Genomic DNA, 19465 nt, shown 5'->3' on the forward strand with positions numbered 1-19465 from the left:
GTTCTATTTTTCTGTCAAATGCCAATAAGCTGTTTCAGTGTGCATGCTTGGTCAGTTAATTTGCTCCAGGGTTTAAACAGTATTGTTTTCAGTCCACTTCTAGCAGAGTAACTTTCACTGCAATGTTGTACTTCCTCTGATAGTTGAATGCAGACTGATTTTGCTACCTGTGCTAAGAAATTCTTGAGTTTTGAGGTTAGTTCGTAATCTGTTTGCTCAAGCAAGAAGACAAGCCCTGCTGTTACCTCAGGCACTCAGGTTCCACATTCTTTCAAGCTCTGTGCCAGGACCTGGTGAGATTTATTTCTAGAACTTGATGAAATTCCGGACGTTATGTTGATCTAATTGTGGCTCTGAATGCCTTTTTAAGGACAAAACTAGCCCTGTTAACCAACTCATAAGTGAGAAAAAAGTGCACCTGTTGAAAACCTTTGGGAGATGAGACCCAAAAGCAATGCTGCTGAAGTGTTCGGCTATAGTAGAAACTGAAGATGACAGAGGGTTCTGATGGCTAATGCTGATGCCTGTTCTTGCTGCTTCGTGTCCCATTTGTAGCAAGAACACTGAATTGAAAGATATTTCAAGCTGAGTCTGGAATCTAGGCACCTGAAATGTCATTCTTATACCCTTAAGTGTTTCTTCGTTTGGCCTGTATGTGTCTACATCTGCATATTTTCCAGGCTTGCGTTTACTGTTGGGGAAGAACAGTTCTGTACTATCAAACACATTTACTGTAAGGCAGACTTCTGATCTTTTCTCTGCTGAAATCAGTAGGGAACGTGTTTTCAGAGGGATCAGAGTAAGGCTAATGAATCTGCCTGTTCAAACATGCCATCTCTTTCCATTTTTGTAAATTGATGTGCTAAAATATTTAAGTCCATTTGAGACTCTCAGCAGTGTTTGATGCTAAGCAGTCTGATACCCATCAGGCAAACCGGGCTTACTATTTTGAATGCTACTTGGTCCTTCTTAGAATGGAAGTGCCAGGCATGTGTGACTCCTGAGCTGGAAATTCTCAAGTCCTCAGTATTCCAGAAATGAAGTCTTTTACACATGTCAAGAGACTATAGGTTAGGGAAGAACTGGTTGATACTTTATCTTTCTGTAGAGACAATGCTTCTTCGTGGTGACTAGTGCATTCAGCATATCTGAAGAGGGCTAAGGGAAAAATGATAGTCATGGGTGAGCATGTATGTAATATGGAGAAGGAATAAAAGAAACTCTTGATACTCAAGGAACGTAAAGTTTAAAGGTAGCTTTTTTTTAACTAGGAAAAAATCTTTTTCTAGGTTAAGTAAGACTGAAGGAAAAATAGAACTCAAATTTGGATAATGGCAGATTTAAAGACGAAAAAAGTAATTTTTACTAAATATAAACCACAGACGTTTGAACTTTCCAGTTGACTATTTCATTAACAGAGAATTGTTTACTTGGCATTTGGAAAAGAGAAGGTTTTGATACTTCTGAACTTGCAGTGAAAAGTACTCTGACTTTCAAAAGCACTGTTTCTAGCTGTTCTCTGTGCATGATACTGTTCTTTTAACTGGGTGAAAGAAAATAACCAACTAACATTCCAGACAAGCAAAATGTGTGTTTTTCTTTTCCATGCTACTGTACTCCTGCCCCTGACTCAACAGGTAGCAGTAGGAGATGTTGTGAAGGTCACCAATGGGCAACATCTTCCAGCAGACATGATCATTGTTTCTTCCAGGTATTATGAATGGGTGTGGAAATGATGTGTCTGGACTGAGGTGCAGAGGACACCTAAACTCTGTATTTGCTATAAAAAAACCCACCAAACAAAACAGACATCAAATGGCACTAATCCTTCTCCACATCTAAATTTGATCAATGTCAAATCAGTGCTTTATTAGGCAATGATTTATGTATCAATTCAGAGAAGTTCTTAGTGAATTATAGGTGAATACTACTATGAAATCTTAAAGATGCCTTCTTTCCTAAGCATATCAATGAATTTGTTGGAAGACTGAGTGTCTGTTACATGAGCTTCATGCAGTTTGTTGCTCTGTTGGCCTTCTCAGGATCCTTCCGTTTTATTTAGGAAGCTTAAGTTTTCTTTCATGTAGTTCCACTGAGTTTCCAGAATACTTTCCTGCCCCTCAGGAAAAGTTTCTTTCAAACAGTAATTCTAAAAGGCTTAGCCCAGCTGGCATCAAATCACTAGCCTGCAAAATAGCTTTTGGGCTTTGCTTGTTTATTCCTTGTCTTTCTATGCATGTGTATGGCCCATCTCTAGTATGTTAACAACAGTAAGCTGTTGAATCCCCCCCTTTTTTCTTTGAATTATGGCATAACTTCTTTATGCCACTGTACTGGCAAACAAAGCTTGCTTATTACTTCCTAGTGTATTGAGTGCTGTTTGACTGCTAGTCTAGCTTATATATTGTGTTGAACAACTTGTGGCCAAATCAAGGCTGCTGTCCCCTTGGATGGGATTTAAACAGGGAATGTTAGGGCAGTTTCTGTTCTTGAGCAGGATTTTTTTCTCACAGTCAAACCTAATGATGCCTTGCTCTTCTCCGTAGTTTTCTTGTGTCTGCATGCTTTTCAACAGAGACTGCAGGTTGCTCTGGTCTCCAGATCACAGTTCTCTTAGATGACCCGACTTGTAAGGGAACATGTTTTCTAAGCTGCTGCATTTTTGGCTCCATCCTTCTTGTCTGTGCCATTCGTGGGTGGTTTCATTGTTTTTGAAAGCTGTACGGGGAAGCTCAGTCTTTTTAAACTGTCATATGATTAAGGGTAGAAGTGTCTTCATTCCGTTGTATACAATATTGTATCTTTTAAAAACTTAGTCCAAATTTGAAATAAGCAGTTGTCAACCTTAATATGCAGTGAGCAAGTTTACTCTTTGACATAAATAACTTGCTGTGTCAACATTGTGGAATAGGTGTTTTACTTGAACTTCTCTAATATATTATACTAAAAATCTTTCTAATTTATTGCTTGACTTGCATGGATAAGCTTTTCTTTCTACACTATTCTTCTAACCTGCTGTGACTGACAATTGTGTAATAACTGGAGAGTTTAAGCCCAAGTATGTCAATTTGGGAGAAGTTTTGCTCAAAGTAAATAGCATTTTCTGTGGCAGTTGTGCTTTACAATTGGTATTATTCCCGTGGTACTTTTAAATGACAATACTAAGTGTCCTCAGTTTGCCAGAAAGCTTAGCATGCTCTGAAGGGGTAGGGTCTTATGCTTGTATGTGTTTTTATTTCTTGCGTCTGAGCTGACTGACAGAGGTGAAATCAACAGTAGTATTTATTTTGAATCTCTTTTCCCCTGTAGAAGAAGGTAATATCATATGAATTTTACATAGGGAACAAATTTACGTGAAGAAAAGCAAGATTTGAATGCAGACACAACTTTGCATGGAAACACTTCCACACCTTATTTAAAATGAGAGAAATTGTATTGGAAGAGTCGCTCTCTTGAGTTAATTCCTTCAATTGCAGCAGATAAGGTCTTTGTGACAGAAATAAACTTGGAATCAAGATGGACTTAATATGTGGCTTTCTTGGATTCCAATTTCAGCTGCCTGTATAGGAGGAGAGAAAAATCCAGACCCTAAACCTTCTCTTAAAAAGAATTCTCTGGAGAGAAACATCTAGATTCTTAGTGTGTTAAACATACCTGTCTGTTTTGTAACAATTTTTGTCCTAAGGAGCCTTTATTACTAACTTTTCTGCTGCCTAAATACTTTCCCAAAGTAACGTATTGTTTTAACAGCAAAAGAACTAGCAACATCTCAAGAATATCAGAAGTGAGATGATGAAGCAGCATGTTTTTGGCCCAGATGGAAACTGATACATCAATAGCAGCTTTGCAAGACAGTTGGTTTTGGTGGTGCTATACAGAGGTTGTAAAGCTTAGGGGACACGTAATGAGAAGATCCATGGTAGAAGTGTCCTTCCTTATCACAGGTGTTGCCCATGCAGAGCTTCTCCGTTTTAGGTGTAGGTAAGAACTCAACTAACTGATAACTCGCATTTCTGAAGAAGACTATTTGCCCCTGTTGGTAAGAGTAGAAGCTTCTCTGGAAGTTGGAGGCCAGAGCCTCAGTTTCACTCTTATTTTACCTTCTGATTCTCTAAAAGCTGATCAGCAGTGACTTCATATGTACCTCAAAGTCCCTCAACTTTAAGGTGGTTTTGCAGCCATGATCTTCTATATACACAGTTCACAGATGGAACTTGATAGCAGAGAGCGCTACATTCTTCTTCAAGCTCATCCAACAACATCTGCTTTTTACACTGTTCGATACTTAAGAATTTATCTGTAGCTCTTGCAATCTGAAGCAATTCTATAGATTACAGTGTACAACAGTCTTAAGTTCTTATTAACCTTTTGATTTAGACTAGTCTTTCTTTATGATTTGTTGTATGAGAGTTCATATCTGGAGACATATCTGTAAAATGTGTTCTTAGAGCTGGCTTTTTCATGGTCATACATGAACAATATGGATTTTTGTGTTCTGCAGTGCTTTGAAGAAATGTACTATCAGCTGTTTTAGTGCAGAAGTACTATATAAATAAAGTATTGAGTTCTAACATCAATAATTTTATGCTCCTTACAGTGAACCACAAGCCATGTGCTATATTGAAACAGCTAATCTCGATGGGGAGACAAATCTTAAAATAAGACAGGTAAAATAATTTAATCCTTTTTTTCCCCCCTCTCCATTTAGCTAGCTAATATTAGCTACAAAGAAGAGTCTACCTTGCATTCCAACAGTACAAGTATCCTTTAAAAAGAAAAAGAAAGAAAGCATCTTATCTTTTCAGGTGACTGTAGCCTTCTTTTCGTCAGATAGAAACCCAAGCAATAATGCTTCGTGTACTGTTTGTACTGCTTGTTGCCTACTTTCTCCTACGTGTGTGGATGGAACTTTCCTCATGGTTACAGAGAGATCATGTAGGCAATATAGCTAGCTGTCTCGTGTAGAGGGATTTAAACCAGTCCTATGTTAGCAGGATTGGAGAAAAGCTTTGTTTTCCTAGGTTGACTTCTAATAACAATTTTTGATAACTGTCTCCTTTGGATCGGTCTCTACAGGGATTGTCTCAAACTGCTAGTCTCCAGTCAAGAGAAGAATTGATGAAAGTATCTGGAAGGATTGAATGTGAAGGACCCAACCGTCATCTTTATGACTTCACTGGAAATTTGCGCTTAGATGGTCAAAGGTATTGACTTGACAACAAAGCCATAAATTCACTTGATTAGGAAAAAAAATGCTTCCTATGTGCTTTTTGTCTGCAACACTGAGCAGAAACATGCTGGGGAAGAGGTGGGTAATAATAAAATCGTCAATCAGGGCATCTACCAGTATATGATAACGTAGTTAGGTCTTCCTGTGGAGTCTTCTGTTTGTTCTGAGGTTTTTTTAGGAATCATGGTGGGTTTTTTATTACAAGAACTATCTAAAGAGAAGAAGAAATGGAGGAAATGGTTGGGGTTTTTAGTGCCTTCTTGTTATAGGAGGTGTGCAGAGGAATTGCAAACCATTTCCCTTCTGACTAGAGCCGAAGGCTGCACCATGTTCAGATCCGTAGAAAGAACTGTTCCTAGAATCTGGACACTTTACCAGTGTGACTTAAATTTCTTGCTGCTCTTGGAAGAACTTAGTTGTAGTATCTGAATCTATAGGACTTCAAAGGTCAGTAGGAACATACAAGTTGCATCTGGCTCTACCTTTGTTTCTGCATGAAACTTGTATTCCTTGGGCAAGTCATCTGAATAGTGACAGGTGCAAGAGTAGTAGAAGGTGGCTTGCATCCCACTTGGGTAGGATTACACATGTGATTTTCAAGATGCTTGTTTCATGGTGTATGTGAGGTTGTAGCGTACTGGGAATGGATGGTCTCTTAGCAAGTGTGATGCTTCTCTGTCTTTGACGTGAGAGAGAACAAATTATCCAAGGTGAAGTGCAGAGTAGGCTTATGGCTGCCATGTAAGTTCTCAAGTTCTGGGTGACTAGGACAGCCCCTTTCCATCAGTTTTGTCCTACTGCTTTTTTAGAAGGCATTAGACTTACCCAGCTTTCAGTACTCTTGAGTTGTGTGAACACCAAGTTCATTATATTACTTTCCTTCTTTTTGGGTTTGGGCTTTGTTTTGGGGAGTAAGGCTGAAAGCAGAATCATATTCCTGAAGTATTAACAAGAATTTAAAGATGTGCATATTTCTTGCTTTGCAGCCCAGTTCCGGTTGGTCCAGACCAGATCTTGCTAAGAGGTGCACAACTGAGAAACACTCAATGGGTCTTGGGTATTGTTGTGTATACAGGACATGATACAAAACTCATGCAGGTAAAGCTTTTAAGGAGGTCTAGAGCATGTTCTAAAAGTAGCTGGTCATTTTTCATGTGTTCTTCTTGTCCTTTGGACTTGATTTTATGAAATGGTTTTGACTCATTGTAGTTAAGACCTGGAGGCCTTGAGGAATACCAGGATGTTGTACCTCAGGTTGCTGCTGCACATGTGTAAACACTAATTGGTCTAAGAATGCTTCAATGTGTAAGGAAAGCTAACTAGATTTTTTATCTTGATTTATGTGATAGGTGGATGAAACTTAAAACTGAGATTTAATAATGGAGGGGATGGTGATGACTATCTACAATTCTAGCCTTTGGAGATAGTGAGGTTAAGACCACAGTCTCTGTATTGCTTTAATGGCAGGGAGTGTCTGGAGAGACCAGCAACATGCATGTGTTGCACATCTCTGCTGACAGTTAGTGGAATGGACAGCCAGGATATGAGCATATAAGGTCTTCAGAACTGAATGGTTCTGTTTTTATGATCTGCCACTTTTGGATCAGTTCAGAATATTTACTCCTATTGATACTTCATTGAATTTTGCATACAGTAGCAAACTGAATAGTGAAGTAGCAAGTTCTATAATGGGCGCTAAAAATACAGGTAGAGTTTGCCTCTGCAATTTCCTTTTGTCTAAGTCATTGTTTTTTTCTTTTTTCCTACTGCTGTTCAGAATTCAACCAAAGTACCTCTGAAGAGATCAAATGTAGATAAAGTGACCAATATGCAGATCCTGGTTTTGTTTTGTATTCTTCTGGTGATGGCCCTTGTGAGTTCTGTAGGTGCCTTATTATGGAACAGAACACATGGTGAAGTCGTCTGGTACCTTGGCTCCAATGGTGAGTATGCAGGCAGCATGTAAGGAATGTATCAAACTGTAGGGCTGGCCAGGCTTTTAGCTTTGCTAAATCAATACTTAAAATAAGAAACCAAGCAACAAAAGAAACAAGGCCTGTTGCTAATGTTTTGATCATCCATATTTTTCTTGTTCTTGAGAACAGGCTAGCATAGGTGAAACTCTCAGTGAGGCTTCTGTTAATAAAATCTTTAAAGATTAGGTGAATATCACTAGGCTACCCCCCAGGGAGCCAGGCAGAAACAAGAGGGCCAGGAGTTATTCTTGGATATTTGGTGTTCAAGTTATATCAGCTCTCTCAGGATGCCATGCATAAATCTCATTTCAGAGCAGGTCATGTACTGCTGCCTTAGGTGTCACGTCTGACTGTACCTGACTTAGGATAGCAGGTAATAGTCTGGTGATACTGACTTCAACTTTATGCTTATGTACAGAAATAAAGGATTTCTCTAGCTGTTTCAGTCAGAAATGCTTATGTGATCTTGTGGTTGAGAACTTAAATGCTAGATCTTATGATTTTGCCTTTATTCGATGTTATGTTTCAGTCATTTTGGCTTCTGACTTATGTTACTTTGTAATGAGAAGACCGATCTCTAATTGTGTGCTTATTAAAGCATTTTATGTCAAGTCTTTCGTAATCCTTGCATTTATTAATTCAGGTATCAAACATAAGCATTATGCAAATGCTTAATAAATAAATAAATAAATTGCTTTCCAGTAGACTTCTGACTTGAGGGGGTTACATTAGCTAGCTCTAAAATATATTGCTATAGACACCTAGAGACACTGATCTGAAAATAGTTCTCCGCAAATGGTCTCTGATGGTGATGGCAAAACATATGGCAAATGGTGTCTTCTGCAGTTTAAGAACTGCAGTTGTGATAGTAATGAAAAAAAATCATATAGGAAGAGCATGGGAGAGCCTCATATTTGATCTGGTTTTTACTAGTTGTGATGTCTTCTAGTAGCAGTATTGGCAACTTTCAAAGTTCATTCCTCACCCTCTCCCCTGCTTTTCAATGAGGAAATGTAAACTTATGCCTTCTAATGACAGAAGTAATATTGGAAAGGATGAATTGAACAAAATTCATTAGCTTGTGCCAATATAAAACAGGTGCAGCCCCTAATAAACTAGGATGACATTGTAGTCTGGATAGATGTGCTTTCTTTGTAAGTTGAATGCACAATTTATATCACTTCTGTAAATGCCAGAAAGATGAGGCCAGACTTTGTCCTACAGCCTGTTGTGATAGAATAAAGGGTAATGGTATTAAACTAAAGGAGAGTAGAATTATACTGAATAGGAAGAAATATTTCAATGAATTTTGTGAAACACTGGAACAGGTTGTCCAGAGGGGTACTAGAAGCCCCATCCCTATTAACATTCAAACTTTTGTTCGATGAGGCTCTGAGCAACCTGATCAAGTTGAAGATCTCTGCTCATTGCAAGGGGTTTGGACTAGATAATGTTTAAAGGTCCCTTCCAAACCAAACTATTCTACGGTTCTATGATGCTATGTTTAATTGTTATGAAATACCTAATTTCTATTAAGACTATATTAAAAAAACTCTTTTCCTATCAAGTGTGGTTCTAATCTTCCTGTAAACAGATTGAAGACATGGAATTCATGTGTACTCATACATGAACTTTCAACCTAGGCATCTCTAAGTCTTGCTCTGATCTTCGTTAGGTTTCTGCAACTTTCTCTGGTTTCTACCTCCTAGTTTATTCCCTTGCCTTTTTATCAACTTACCTGTAACACTGAAAATTCCTTCATTGTGGGCTGGAACTCAGGTTGTGCTGAGTGCTTTGCATACTGACTCCCGTGCCTCCCTCAGCTTCACGGAAAGTGAAGAACAGACGAATATGGAGATTTTCACAGAATCACCAGGTTGGAAAAGACCCACCGGATCATCGAGTCCAACCATTCCTATCAGTCACTAAACCATGCCCCTCAGCACTTCATCCACCCATATTTTAAACACCTCCAGGGAAGGTGGCTCAACCACCTCCCTGAGCAGACTGTTCCAGTGCCTAATGACCCTTTCTGTGAAAAATTTTTTCCTGATGTCAAGCCTGAACCTCCCCTGGCAGAGCTTGAGGTCATTCCCCCTTGTCCTGTCCCCTGTCACTTGGGAGAAGAGGCCAGCTCCCTCCCCTCCACAACTGAACACAGCATTTGAGGTGCGGTCTCACCAGTGCCGAGTACAGAGGGAGAATAACCTCCCTGGACCTGCTGGTCACGCTGTTTCTGATACAAGCCAAGATGCCATTGGCCTTCTTGGCCACCTGGGCACACTGCTGGCTCATATTCAGTCGCTGTCAACCAACACCCCCAGGTCCCTCTCCTCCGGGCAGCTTTCCAGCCAGACTTCTCCTAGTCTGTAGCACTGCATGGGGTTGTTGTCCCCCAAGTGAAGGACCTGGTATTTGGCCTTGTTAAACCTCATGCCATTGGTCTCTGCCCAGCAGTCCAGCGTCTTCAGATCCCTTTGCAGAGCCTCCCTACCCTCCAGCAGATCGACACTTCCACCCAGCTTAGTGTCGTCCTCAAACTTGCTAAGGGTGCACTCGATGCCTTCATCCAGGTCACTGATAAAGACATTGAACAGGGCTGGACCCAGCACTGAGCCCTGGGGAACCCCACTTGTCACTGGCCTCCAGCTGGATTTCACACCATTTCCCACCACTCTGTGGGCCCGGCCATCCAACCAGTTTTCCACCCAGGAGAGTGTACACCATTTTGTATGTAAAGAGAGGCTGTGGGTGGCAATATGAACAGGAGCCTCATCTATTCCTGCCTGCTGTCTATGATTTCTTGTCAATCCCTTTAGGACCAGTTGTGTTGGCAGATTTACTTCAGTAAATTGCCTAATGTTTTCACCATTGATAACAGCTCTTCTGCTTAAGCAGGATACTGTAGTTCATTTTGTAGGTGTCTGTTTAACCGTCAGCTTGTTCTTAGTTTTCTTTAGTATGAGTAAAATCTACCAATGGTGGCAGAGTTTAGAACAGATTTCAATCTTAATTTTTTTATTTTCTAATTCTAATAAGGCAGGTATGTGCTTTTCATAAAGTTATGTTGCTGTTAATATTGGTGACTAAACTGGGGCACTTCATGCATCAGATAAACCTCTACATTTGGGTTACTGTGTGGAATTTCATACTTACTACCATCTGTTTAGCCAAAGTTGTTAACGAAGTGTTCTGTTCTCTAATATGATCTCACCAATCTTGTCCTTCACCTGGTGCATAATAATGCCGTGTGTTCTGTGGATGTTCTGTATTTGTACTATAAAAATCAGTTTTAAAAAGGTCCTTGTTCTAGGCCTTAGCACGCTTGCTGATCGTTTTAGTGCTACTAAGTTTGGCAGCCCAACTGTGAAAATATGATTGCCCTGTACTGTAGCACTTGGACCTCTCCCTTTAGTCTGTTGTCTTTTGGTCCACAGAAATGCTGTCTGTCAACTTTGGATACAATCTGCTGACATTTATAATCTTGTACAACAACCTTATTCCAATCAGTCTTCTGGTGACATTGGAAGTTGTCAAGTTTACTCAGGCTCTTTTTATAAATTGGGTAAGTAACAAGAATAAATGTATTAATATCATCTTTGGAAAGTGGCATTGAGGGGAAAAAAACCAAACCCAAAACCTAAATAACTACCACCCTGAAATCTTAATCGGATTTTTTTATGGCGTTTCTGATTCAGCTTCTAGGAAAGGCAGGGAGAAGTTCAGAGGATTTCTTCTGCATTTGTTCTGTCTTCCACAGGAAATTTAAGAGTTAGTTGTAGGAAGATCCTCTGTGCAAATGGTAACTCTCATATATTTTCAGCTTTCGGGATGGGATGGGAAGGCTCAGAATTTTGGGTTGAAATGGGTCTCTCAGGTGATTAATGTTGAGTAAATATCTTCTAAGCTCTTCAGTACATTATAGGTCCTCCCAGTCAGAGCAGAGGGAAATACTAGACTTGTTTACGGCTGTGGATGTTTTTGTTTCGCTTTTTTTGTTTTGGATTTTTTTTGGGGGGGGGGAGTGGGGAGGGGGTAGAGGTTTAAATCCTGAGGCTGGACCTCAGATATGAGTAGTAGTATTTCTGTAAGGAGATGAGTTGGTGGTGCCTCATGCAACAGAAGAGCAATCCGTCTGTTCAGGGAAGCTTTGACTTGGAGTGTGTTAGTTTCTCTTCACTTGTGGACCAAAAATACTGTATTGATGTTTCTGAAGATGAACAAAACAAAGAGGAATACTTTGTCCTGGTATGCATCAATTCTTAGACTTAGTGGTTCCTCTACAATAAAACAGGATTTAGTGTGTGTGTTTGGAGCTGCTGATAGTGTATTAGAGGTGTTTGACCAGCTTATCTGAGAAATTGCTTTGGTTCATGTGGCAGCTCTTTTGCTTACTGTCCCAATTAAATCTAGGAATTATGAGATTATTTGAGTCACTTAGATGGTCTCTTTGCACTAGCTAAATCCGTGATTAAGTTATGTGGTTGTAATTGAAAACCAGTAATTAGGCTGTCTAATGCTTGTTAGAACTTATTCCTACTGTATTAAATTCTTAAATTATAGAAGTGCAATCAAGAAAGTGATAATTGCCTGTAATTGAATTTAGCTTTTCATGATGGTGTCCTTCAGAAAGGAGGCACCCTTATTTAACTTGGGATGCTGTTCATTGCAAGCCTTTAGAGCCTCCATCAATGGAGTTAGTCAATCAAGCCAAGTTGGAGGTGACTGAAAGGAAACTAGCATAGGTCTAATTTTATTCTCATTTCAGGACTTAGATATGTATTATCCTGAAACAGATACACCTGCAATGGCTAGAACCTCAAACCTTAATGAGGAACTTGGGCAGGTAAGACACATTCATGAGTGTCATGTTTGTGTGGTGTGTTCTGGGAAGGCAGAAGTCATGAAAGCATTCTGTATTAACCTGCTTTGTTCTGTTGTTCTTTGGCTCAGGTTAATGGAACGTCTTAACTGTCAATAGCCTGTTTTAAAAGTAAAACAATGAAAGATCACGGGATTGTGTTCAAGGTCATATAGGCAGCTTTAAGACTGCAAATTGAAAAAACATTTCTTATGTTCACTCTGAACAGACTTGTTTCTTCAAGGGTGTTGTAGAGATGCTTTTTGGTTGTGCCTGTCTATACACTGGAACAGAATGTACAGGATTAAGTGTGGCTGAAGAGCAGGCCAACAGCCTCAGCCTGTGTTCTTAGTTCTTTGTGTTTCTGACCATTGCAGGAAACACAAAAGGAAAAAAATGCAGTTCAACTTGTAGTTTGTTCCTTTGAGCACTTGGATTTTCCTTTAAGATAAAGATAACTTGTATTAACTTGCAGTTGTTTTGGGAGATTTGTTATGAATTAGGCAAATGAGATAATTTATTTTTTTTTTAGAAATGGAAGGGCTTACCCAAAACAAGGTTTAGGGAAGACACAACTTTGCCATTGGAGTTTTGTAGTACAATTGAGAAATCATAGCTCTTCTTCCTTGATCACCAGTCATAGGTGGTCCATGAACTTCATAATTTGTGTGAATTTATTGTTGCTGCTTACATAAACATTGTGTTCTGCTCAGCAGGGTGGTAGTCAATATTCCTCCTGCTTAATTTGATTGCTCTTTTCCCTAGGATTATTAAAATCTGATTTATTGATTTATTGCTTTGTTAGGGAGTTATTAAGCTCTAAATTATGGTAGTGTTTTTGTCCAAAGTAAACTATATGATGTGGCCTGACATATGTTGTTGGCCCATATGTTTTCAGAAACTGCTTACTATTGCTTACCTGTAACCAGACCAGATTTTGGGTTTGTTGATTGAATTAGTTGTTCAAAGATGCATTTTAAAATTTTGTTATATGCTAGAATTACTTATGTTTTGCAGTTCGTCAGATGTTTGGTTAACCTCTAACTTGTAATTTGCACAGGCTCCATTTCCAATGCTGAATTCAGAAGCAGCGTAGTGCACAGCTGAAGGATCACGTAACTAGATGTGTTGTGCACTCTCTTGAACTGAATTGCAGATATTTAGGACGACTTTTTGCAGTTCTAGGCAGAATATTCTGGTCTTTCAACTGGTAACTTGTATGTTAGCACCATTTCTTCCTATCTATTGTTGGTTTAAAATCTTAGCTATTGCAGAGGTGAAACAATGTGGAACTTGGCTTGCAATTCATTTTGGTCTGTTGTGGCCTACTGAAGGGGGAATGTTGAGTCTGTTAATGCTAAGAGAAGATATGTTGCTGTGTTGGGGTTGTCTCCAGGTTCTAGCTCCAAGTCATTTGTTTCCATTAAGAGATTGTCAGTTCGGACAGTGCTGACTGTGGCTGTGCATCTTGCAGTTCAGGACTGCTCATGACTGGATACCAGAAAAAGCGGTGTATGTGAGCCCCCAGAATACCACTGGGACTTAGTCTAGGATATTCCTGGCATGGTTCTGTTGTGGGGGGTAAAAAAACCCAACAAAACAATTCCTGGTAATCTTCAGAACACACAATTAATTGAGTCTTATATTCTAATAATGCTTCAGCAATTTTAAAGATTCTTTGTTTTAGTTTCCAGTCTTGCTCTTTGACGTTAGTGGAGTTGAAAGGTTTGGTGACTGTTACCTTGCACAAACAAGTACATCTGTGCTGACCACTCTGGAGCCTTGGCTATTGATACCTACTAATTGAGCCTTTCTGCATTTAGAGTTATAGAAGAAATCAAGCCATTAAATAACTTTTGTAGCTCTGGTAATAGCTACAAACCAACCTGTAATAAGTCTGAATTGGCTAATGCTGTGACACTTGAGCCATGCATCTCCCAGTATTTTCCTGATACTTGATAAGTTTTTCACTTGGAATTCTGTTGCTTTGCAAGTTGAAAATAAGACTTTTTTCTTTTTTTCCTTCCCCAGGTAAAATACCTGTTTTCTGATAAAACAGGTACTCTAACATGCAATATCATGAACTTTAAGAAATGTAGTATTGCTGGAGTGACATATGGGTGCGTATGACGTTATTAGAAACTCTGTAGCTTAATATGTGCTTCATAATGGTACATGCTTTTATATCAGAACAGGGTTAGAACATTCTGTTCTTCAGTTGTTATATTGAAATATCTTATGGTCTCAGTTAATACCTTCGCTTTTTATGTCTTGCGACACAAATTGTGAAAGGCAGACCTGGGGAGTAGCTTGCATGAAACAAAGAAAACATGCTTTCCAACTCACCTGATGACGAGTTAAACTGAACTGGAAGTACTAAGGAACCTTTCCAGAGAGAAGTTGATGCAGCCAAAGGGTGGCAGTTTTCAGTCCTGTTCCTGTGATTTCTTCAGATGAACCAGGATTTCATTATAACCACCTAGCTGTAGAGTTTATGCTCCTTGCACAAAAGAGTTACTGTTTTTGTTCAGTTTGTGTCAAAAGATTCCCTTTGAGTCATGCTGAGATTTCATAGCACTTGGTCTTTTCACTCTTGAATACTTAATCTTTGCGTAGTTTTAAATGAGTGATCTTAAGACGTCTGTGCAAGTTAACCTTTGAATTTCGTGGTAGCTAAATCAGATACCTCAAAGGCAGGTAACTTGATTCAAATATGTGAACAGCTGTATCCATGTTCTTGCATATGTTTTAGTGTGATGACTCTATCTTCACCTTATATGTATTTTTTTTTTGCGGGGGATGGGTTGGAAAGTGGAATAAATGTTCAGTTTGTTTGCTTTTATTCTACCCTTCAGTCACTTTCCCGAGCTGGAAAGAGAACGTTCATCAGAAGATTTCAGGTAAATATTTTCTAGCATATTTTTGGTTTGTGTAGAAGAGTAGGGACACTCTGTGTAAAGACTGCTTTCCAAGTTGGGACTGGAAGAAGCCCAAGGGAGCAATGTGTTTTAAGTGTTCTTCCAGCTTGAGCCTAATGTAGAGCTGATGGGTAGTGATAGGTCTTTTCTGCATAGGGAGATGATGGGTGAAGGGGTGTGAGGGATAAGCAGTTCCTGGGGTGACTTGCGTGCATGCTGTTTCAGTGCTTATTTATAATTGTTGGCAACAGATACAAACTAAGAGTAACCTTCTTTAATCTTACCTCTAGCTAGAGGCTGAATGTTACTCTTTACAATCACGAAGTTCAAACTTGACAAGGAGAAGAGAAGGAGTTTCTTTATTAAAATGCTGTGTTTTAATAATTAAATTGAGAAAAATGTTATGTGGAGGTGTCTCTCTTCAAGAGAATCACTCCTCTTTTACTCGGGGGTTTATTGAATACATGTGATGTCTGTCCTGTTCTACGGAAAGGAGCGAAAACCTAGAAGTGTTATGCAGGTGTTACTGATTCATGTTCAAAATAACAGGAAGGGAGGAGGAGCCAGGGAAGGCTCATGTGGCTTAGAATGGCAAATATAGCTAAGAAGTGGAGAAAAAAAAAAAAAAAGGAGACACTGAATGCTCCTAGAAATCCACTTTATCATTAACAACGTCTCCACTGGTCCAGCTCATTTTTATGATCACCTGTTAGGAAGGTGTTATGATGATGTGTTGCTGCTTCTGCTAATGTCTGACTTCTATGGATGCCTTGCTGGTTTCTTCATCACATTTTTCTCTCCTCATATTTTTTTTCTAGTTAGTTCTGTGGAAGACTTTCTTCCAGGTACTAATTTTGAGTACTTGGTCTTAAAGTCCTCTAGGGATCAACTTGAAGCATAAGTTGCTGACTAGAGAGGGAGCTTAGAGGTGTCAATCTTTTATCTATTTAGAAAACAGGTCACCTTCAAATTGATGTATTTCAAGTACGCTTTCAAACAGTTTCCACTACGTCTGCCCTAGGAGATTTGTTGACACTTGAATGTTCACAAATACACTTTGAAGCTTAACTATTTTTGGGTTTCCTCCTTGGTGCTCTGAGGTAGTTGTTGCTCATTTCCAGCACTCTGTGCTTTTACTCGTATGACTGTTTCACGATACTCCCAAGTACAGTGTAATCTTACTTTGTTTTTCCTTTGCTTCCCAACAAAATAGATGAAGTAATAAGATTGATAATGTTGCCACTTATGTTTTAAATGCTTACCTTGCTCTGCAGCCAGCTACCTCCCTCTACCAGTGAATCATGTGAATTTGATGACCCGAGGCTGCTGCAAAACATTGAAAATGACCATGTAAGTCTACTCTTGGAATATCATGTTTCTGAGACACCTTTTTCTAGTCCTGTCTGGAACTGAGTGATAAACCAATCTGATAAAGTCTGCCCCACAGGTGTCACACAGGCACAGAGGGGGTAAATGGGAAACAAACCAGTTCCCCTCAGTACCTTTCTGCTCGCTTGTCTTAATACTAAATTTAGAGGAACAGTGACATTGATATGGATACCAGCTAGCAATGAAACAGCTTCATAGATCGTAGTGTATATGGAAGATCATGTCTTCTAGCAAATGATGGTAGAATTTGTGTTTCTTAAAAAGAAAATCTGCTCAGTGTTCAAACGTCCATACATTTAAATACTGTTTTTAGTACTCTTCAAGAGCATTGCAAGATGGTTCTGGTGAGACTTGCTTTAGATATTGCAAGCGTTGGGAATTCCAGTTGTGTAAAGGATGTAAAAGATGGGATTTAATTGCAAGCTTAAGCTTAGCCTGGGACTTGTTGATTAGTATTATTGGCCTAACTGGATATGTTCTAAGGGGACCTAGTCCTTAAAAATGTGTCTGTTAACTGCTTATTCAGAAACCACATAGCTAAGAAATGCCTGACTTGATGGACATAAAGTTTAGTCAGTTGCAAAAAAACATGGTCCTTCTCGTGTGTGGAAGCTGTCTCACAGTATATGGCATTGGCAAGCACAAACTGAAATGACAAGCCAAGTTAGCTGATTGTTTTTTTAGGTTGTTAACTTCTGTCACTGGGAATCTAAAATATAGTTACAAAATACTGTTTGTGTGCAGCAAAGCTTTGTTTTCTGTTTTGCTTTACAGTACTTAAGAACTTGAAATGCAACATGGTGTAAAAGCCTGAAGGGATACGTAGTTGCTTTGTGTGGCACTACATAACCCTCAGGATGATAGAGCCTGAAGAAGGCTCTAACCTTCAAGAAGGTGGCCCTCCCAGAACAATGTACTGGTTTCCTATGTGGCTTTTGTAATAATCTGCTCTGGAGGCATTTCCCACTGGTCAAAGAAAGGCAATGAAGCTGTGAAGGGTCTGGAGCACATGTCTTAGGAGGAGCAGCTTAGGGAACTGGGATTCTTTAGTGTGGAGAAGAAGAGGCTGAGGGCTGATGTTACCACTCTGTACAACTATCTAAAAGGTGCTTGTGGAGAGGTGGGTGTTGGTTTCTTCGGCCAAGTAACAAGCAATAGGATGAGAACATAACACCTCAAGTTGTTACCAGAGCCTGGTACCAATGGTAGGACCCAAGGCAAGGGCAGGAAGGTGTGTCAGGCAACGTTTGTACTGAATAATAGGAAAAGGCTCTTCACTCAGAGGGTGGTAAAGCACTGGAACAGACTCCCCTTGGCAGCAGTCATGGTGCCAATCCTGACAATATTCAAGAAGCAGTTAGGCAATGCCCTCAGACACATGGTGAGATATTTGGACTTGTCCTATGCAGGGACAGGAGTTGGACTCAATGATCCCTATGGGTCCCTTCTAACTCAGGTCATTCTATGATTCTCTGAAGTCTTCATTCTTTACGTACTGAATCCTTATGTGTCATTGGCTTTTGGCAGGCAACTGGAAGAGATAAATACTGTTGTAACTGTACAGCTGACTGTTTGGCTGAGCACCTTGTGTGAGCTTAGCCTTTGGACAACCAGTGGGGGACGTTCTGGCTCTTAAGACTTAGAGGGTACCTTGTGTAGGTCAAAGTTGTCTTTTGGAGCCCGATTGTACTGGAGGGAAGGATGTCACCTACTGGTAAGCGTGGATTTAACACTAGAGACAAATGGAAGAACTACGTGTAACAGTTTGCTTAGGAAGTTCAGATCCATTTATCCAATGACATCAGGGACATGAGGGCTGGATTACAGAATAGTAGGAGAGGCAAGAGTTGCATATTCCTAACCCATTAGCTTTTTGCATTAGGTCAGCTGTTGAGGTACATAAACTGTTTCCTTCTACTTAAAACTCCTTGATGTCTTACTTTTAGTAGCTAGTTGATAGCTGCAAATGCTTTTTATGGGTGTCTGACAATCTCTATTCGTTTAGTACACTTGGATGCTAAAACTGACGTGTTCTAGCATAAGTTGCCATGTGGGGTTAGATGGTGCTGTACTCGGCTGTGCAGTGAAATCCCTTCAAATATTTGCCCTTTGGCAGCTCAAGCTCTCAATATGCTCTCTCGTACAAACAGTAAGTGCTCATTTTTCTGGTCTTGAAGGTTTGTTTTGTTTTTTTCTTCCATCTAGTCACAAACATTAGAGCTGTCTCAGTGCCAAATAACTTTCTTTCCAGGTTGAAAATAAAAAATAATGTACTTGCCCTCATGAGACTGTCTTCCATCTGCTAGGAAGACTTTTAACATCCTGCATCGCCTCTAAATTTCATATCTTTTTCTGGGCCACTGCTGTGTAAGTCCTGACTGATGGCCAAGTCCACTCTTTAGTAGCAGTCAAAGAATTATTGCTCTGCAGGAAGCATTCCGATGAAAAATAACCTGTCTGGAGAACATGTGGAGGTTTCTCTTGGCTTCCTTGGGATTTTAATGTGGAAGAACGCTTGTCTGCTTATGCTTCTGCTTTGTAACAGCTTTGGATGAACTGTGCAGCAGTGCCGAGAGTATGAAGCTTGCTTGTTCCTATGGGGAAAATGGTGTGAACTCTTTAATAGAATAAGAGAAGATAAGTTATTTCCGGAGTCTTAAAGGAAGATTTGGTGAATATGCTTGATAGTCTCTATCTTGTTGCCCGCAAGTTGTGCATGTGCTGTGAATAAACTCAGCGGGGAGATGCAGGCTTGTTTGTGGGGTTGTTTTTTTTATGCTGATGATATGAGTGTAGAGAAGGAGATCAAGAAGTGAAAGAACTAAGGAACTTGGATCTCCTTCTAGACTTCTGTTTCCTTGGATTCTCTCTGAACTTCCTCTATTAATTCCAGGTGCGTGAATTCATTCAGTGAGTATGTGTGAGTATTTAAGCAGCTGGCCAGGCAGAGTAGGTAATTGTTGTGCTTGTGTTGAGCCTTAATGTCAGTGCAAGTGTACATCTAGATCTCCAACATGTCTGCTTATTTTCATAAAGTGTCTGGGAACTGAGACTTTTATTCTGTCAGGCTTTGTTGAAATGACTGCAGTTG

The 19465-nt window shown here is 39.7% G+C and overlaps 1 protein-coding gene across 4 annotated transcripts in view; it reads left to right on the forward strand.

The window, feature by feature from the left end:
• The window catches only part of ATP8A2 (ATPase phospholipid transporting 8A2), a 326443-nt gene that overhangs the window by 58950 nt on the left and 248028 nt on the right, over positions 1 to 19465 (forward strand). For 3 of the 4 annotated variants that reach the window (XR_011339668.1, XM_069882897.1, XM_069882904.1), the window contains 10 exons: positions 1638 to 1711; positions 4598 to 4667; positions 5077 to 5204; positions 6217 to 6328; positions 7008 to 7173; positions 10644 to 10771; positions 11975 to 12052; positions 14099 to 14187; positions 14923 to 14967; positions 16260 to 16335. Coding sequence is in view for 3 of the 4 variants with exons in the window: in XM_069882897.1 (XP_069738998.1) it covers positions 1638 to 1711; positions 4598 to 4667; positions 5077 to 5204; positions 6217 to 6328; positions 7008 to 7173; positions 10644 to 10771; positions 11975 to 12052; positions 14099 to 14187; positions 14923 to 14967; positions 16260 to 16335 (966 nt within the window). In the remaining variant the exon portion in view is untranslated. The remainder of the gene's footprint in view (positions 1 to 1637; positions 1712 to 4597; positions 4668 to 5076; positions 5205 to 6216; positions 6329 to 7007; positions 7174 to 10643; positions 10772 to 11974; positions 12053 to 14098; positions 14188 to 14922; positions 14968 to 16259; positions 16336 to 19465) is intronic. The other variant, XM_069882913.1, reaches the window with a different exon arrangement.

Source organism: Phaenicophaeus curvirostris, chromosome 1 (assembly GCF_032191515.1).
Source record: "Phaenicophaeus curvirostris isolate KB17595 chromosome 1, BPBGC_Pcur_1.0, whole genome shotgun sequence".
NCBI lineage: Eukaryota > Metazoa > Chordata > Aves > Cuculiformes > Cuculidae > Phaenicophaeus > Phaenicophaeus curvirostris.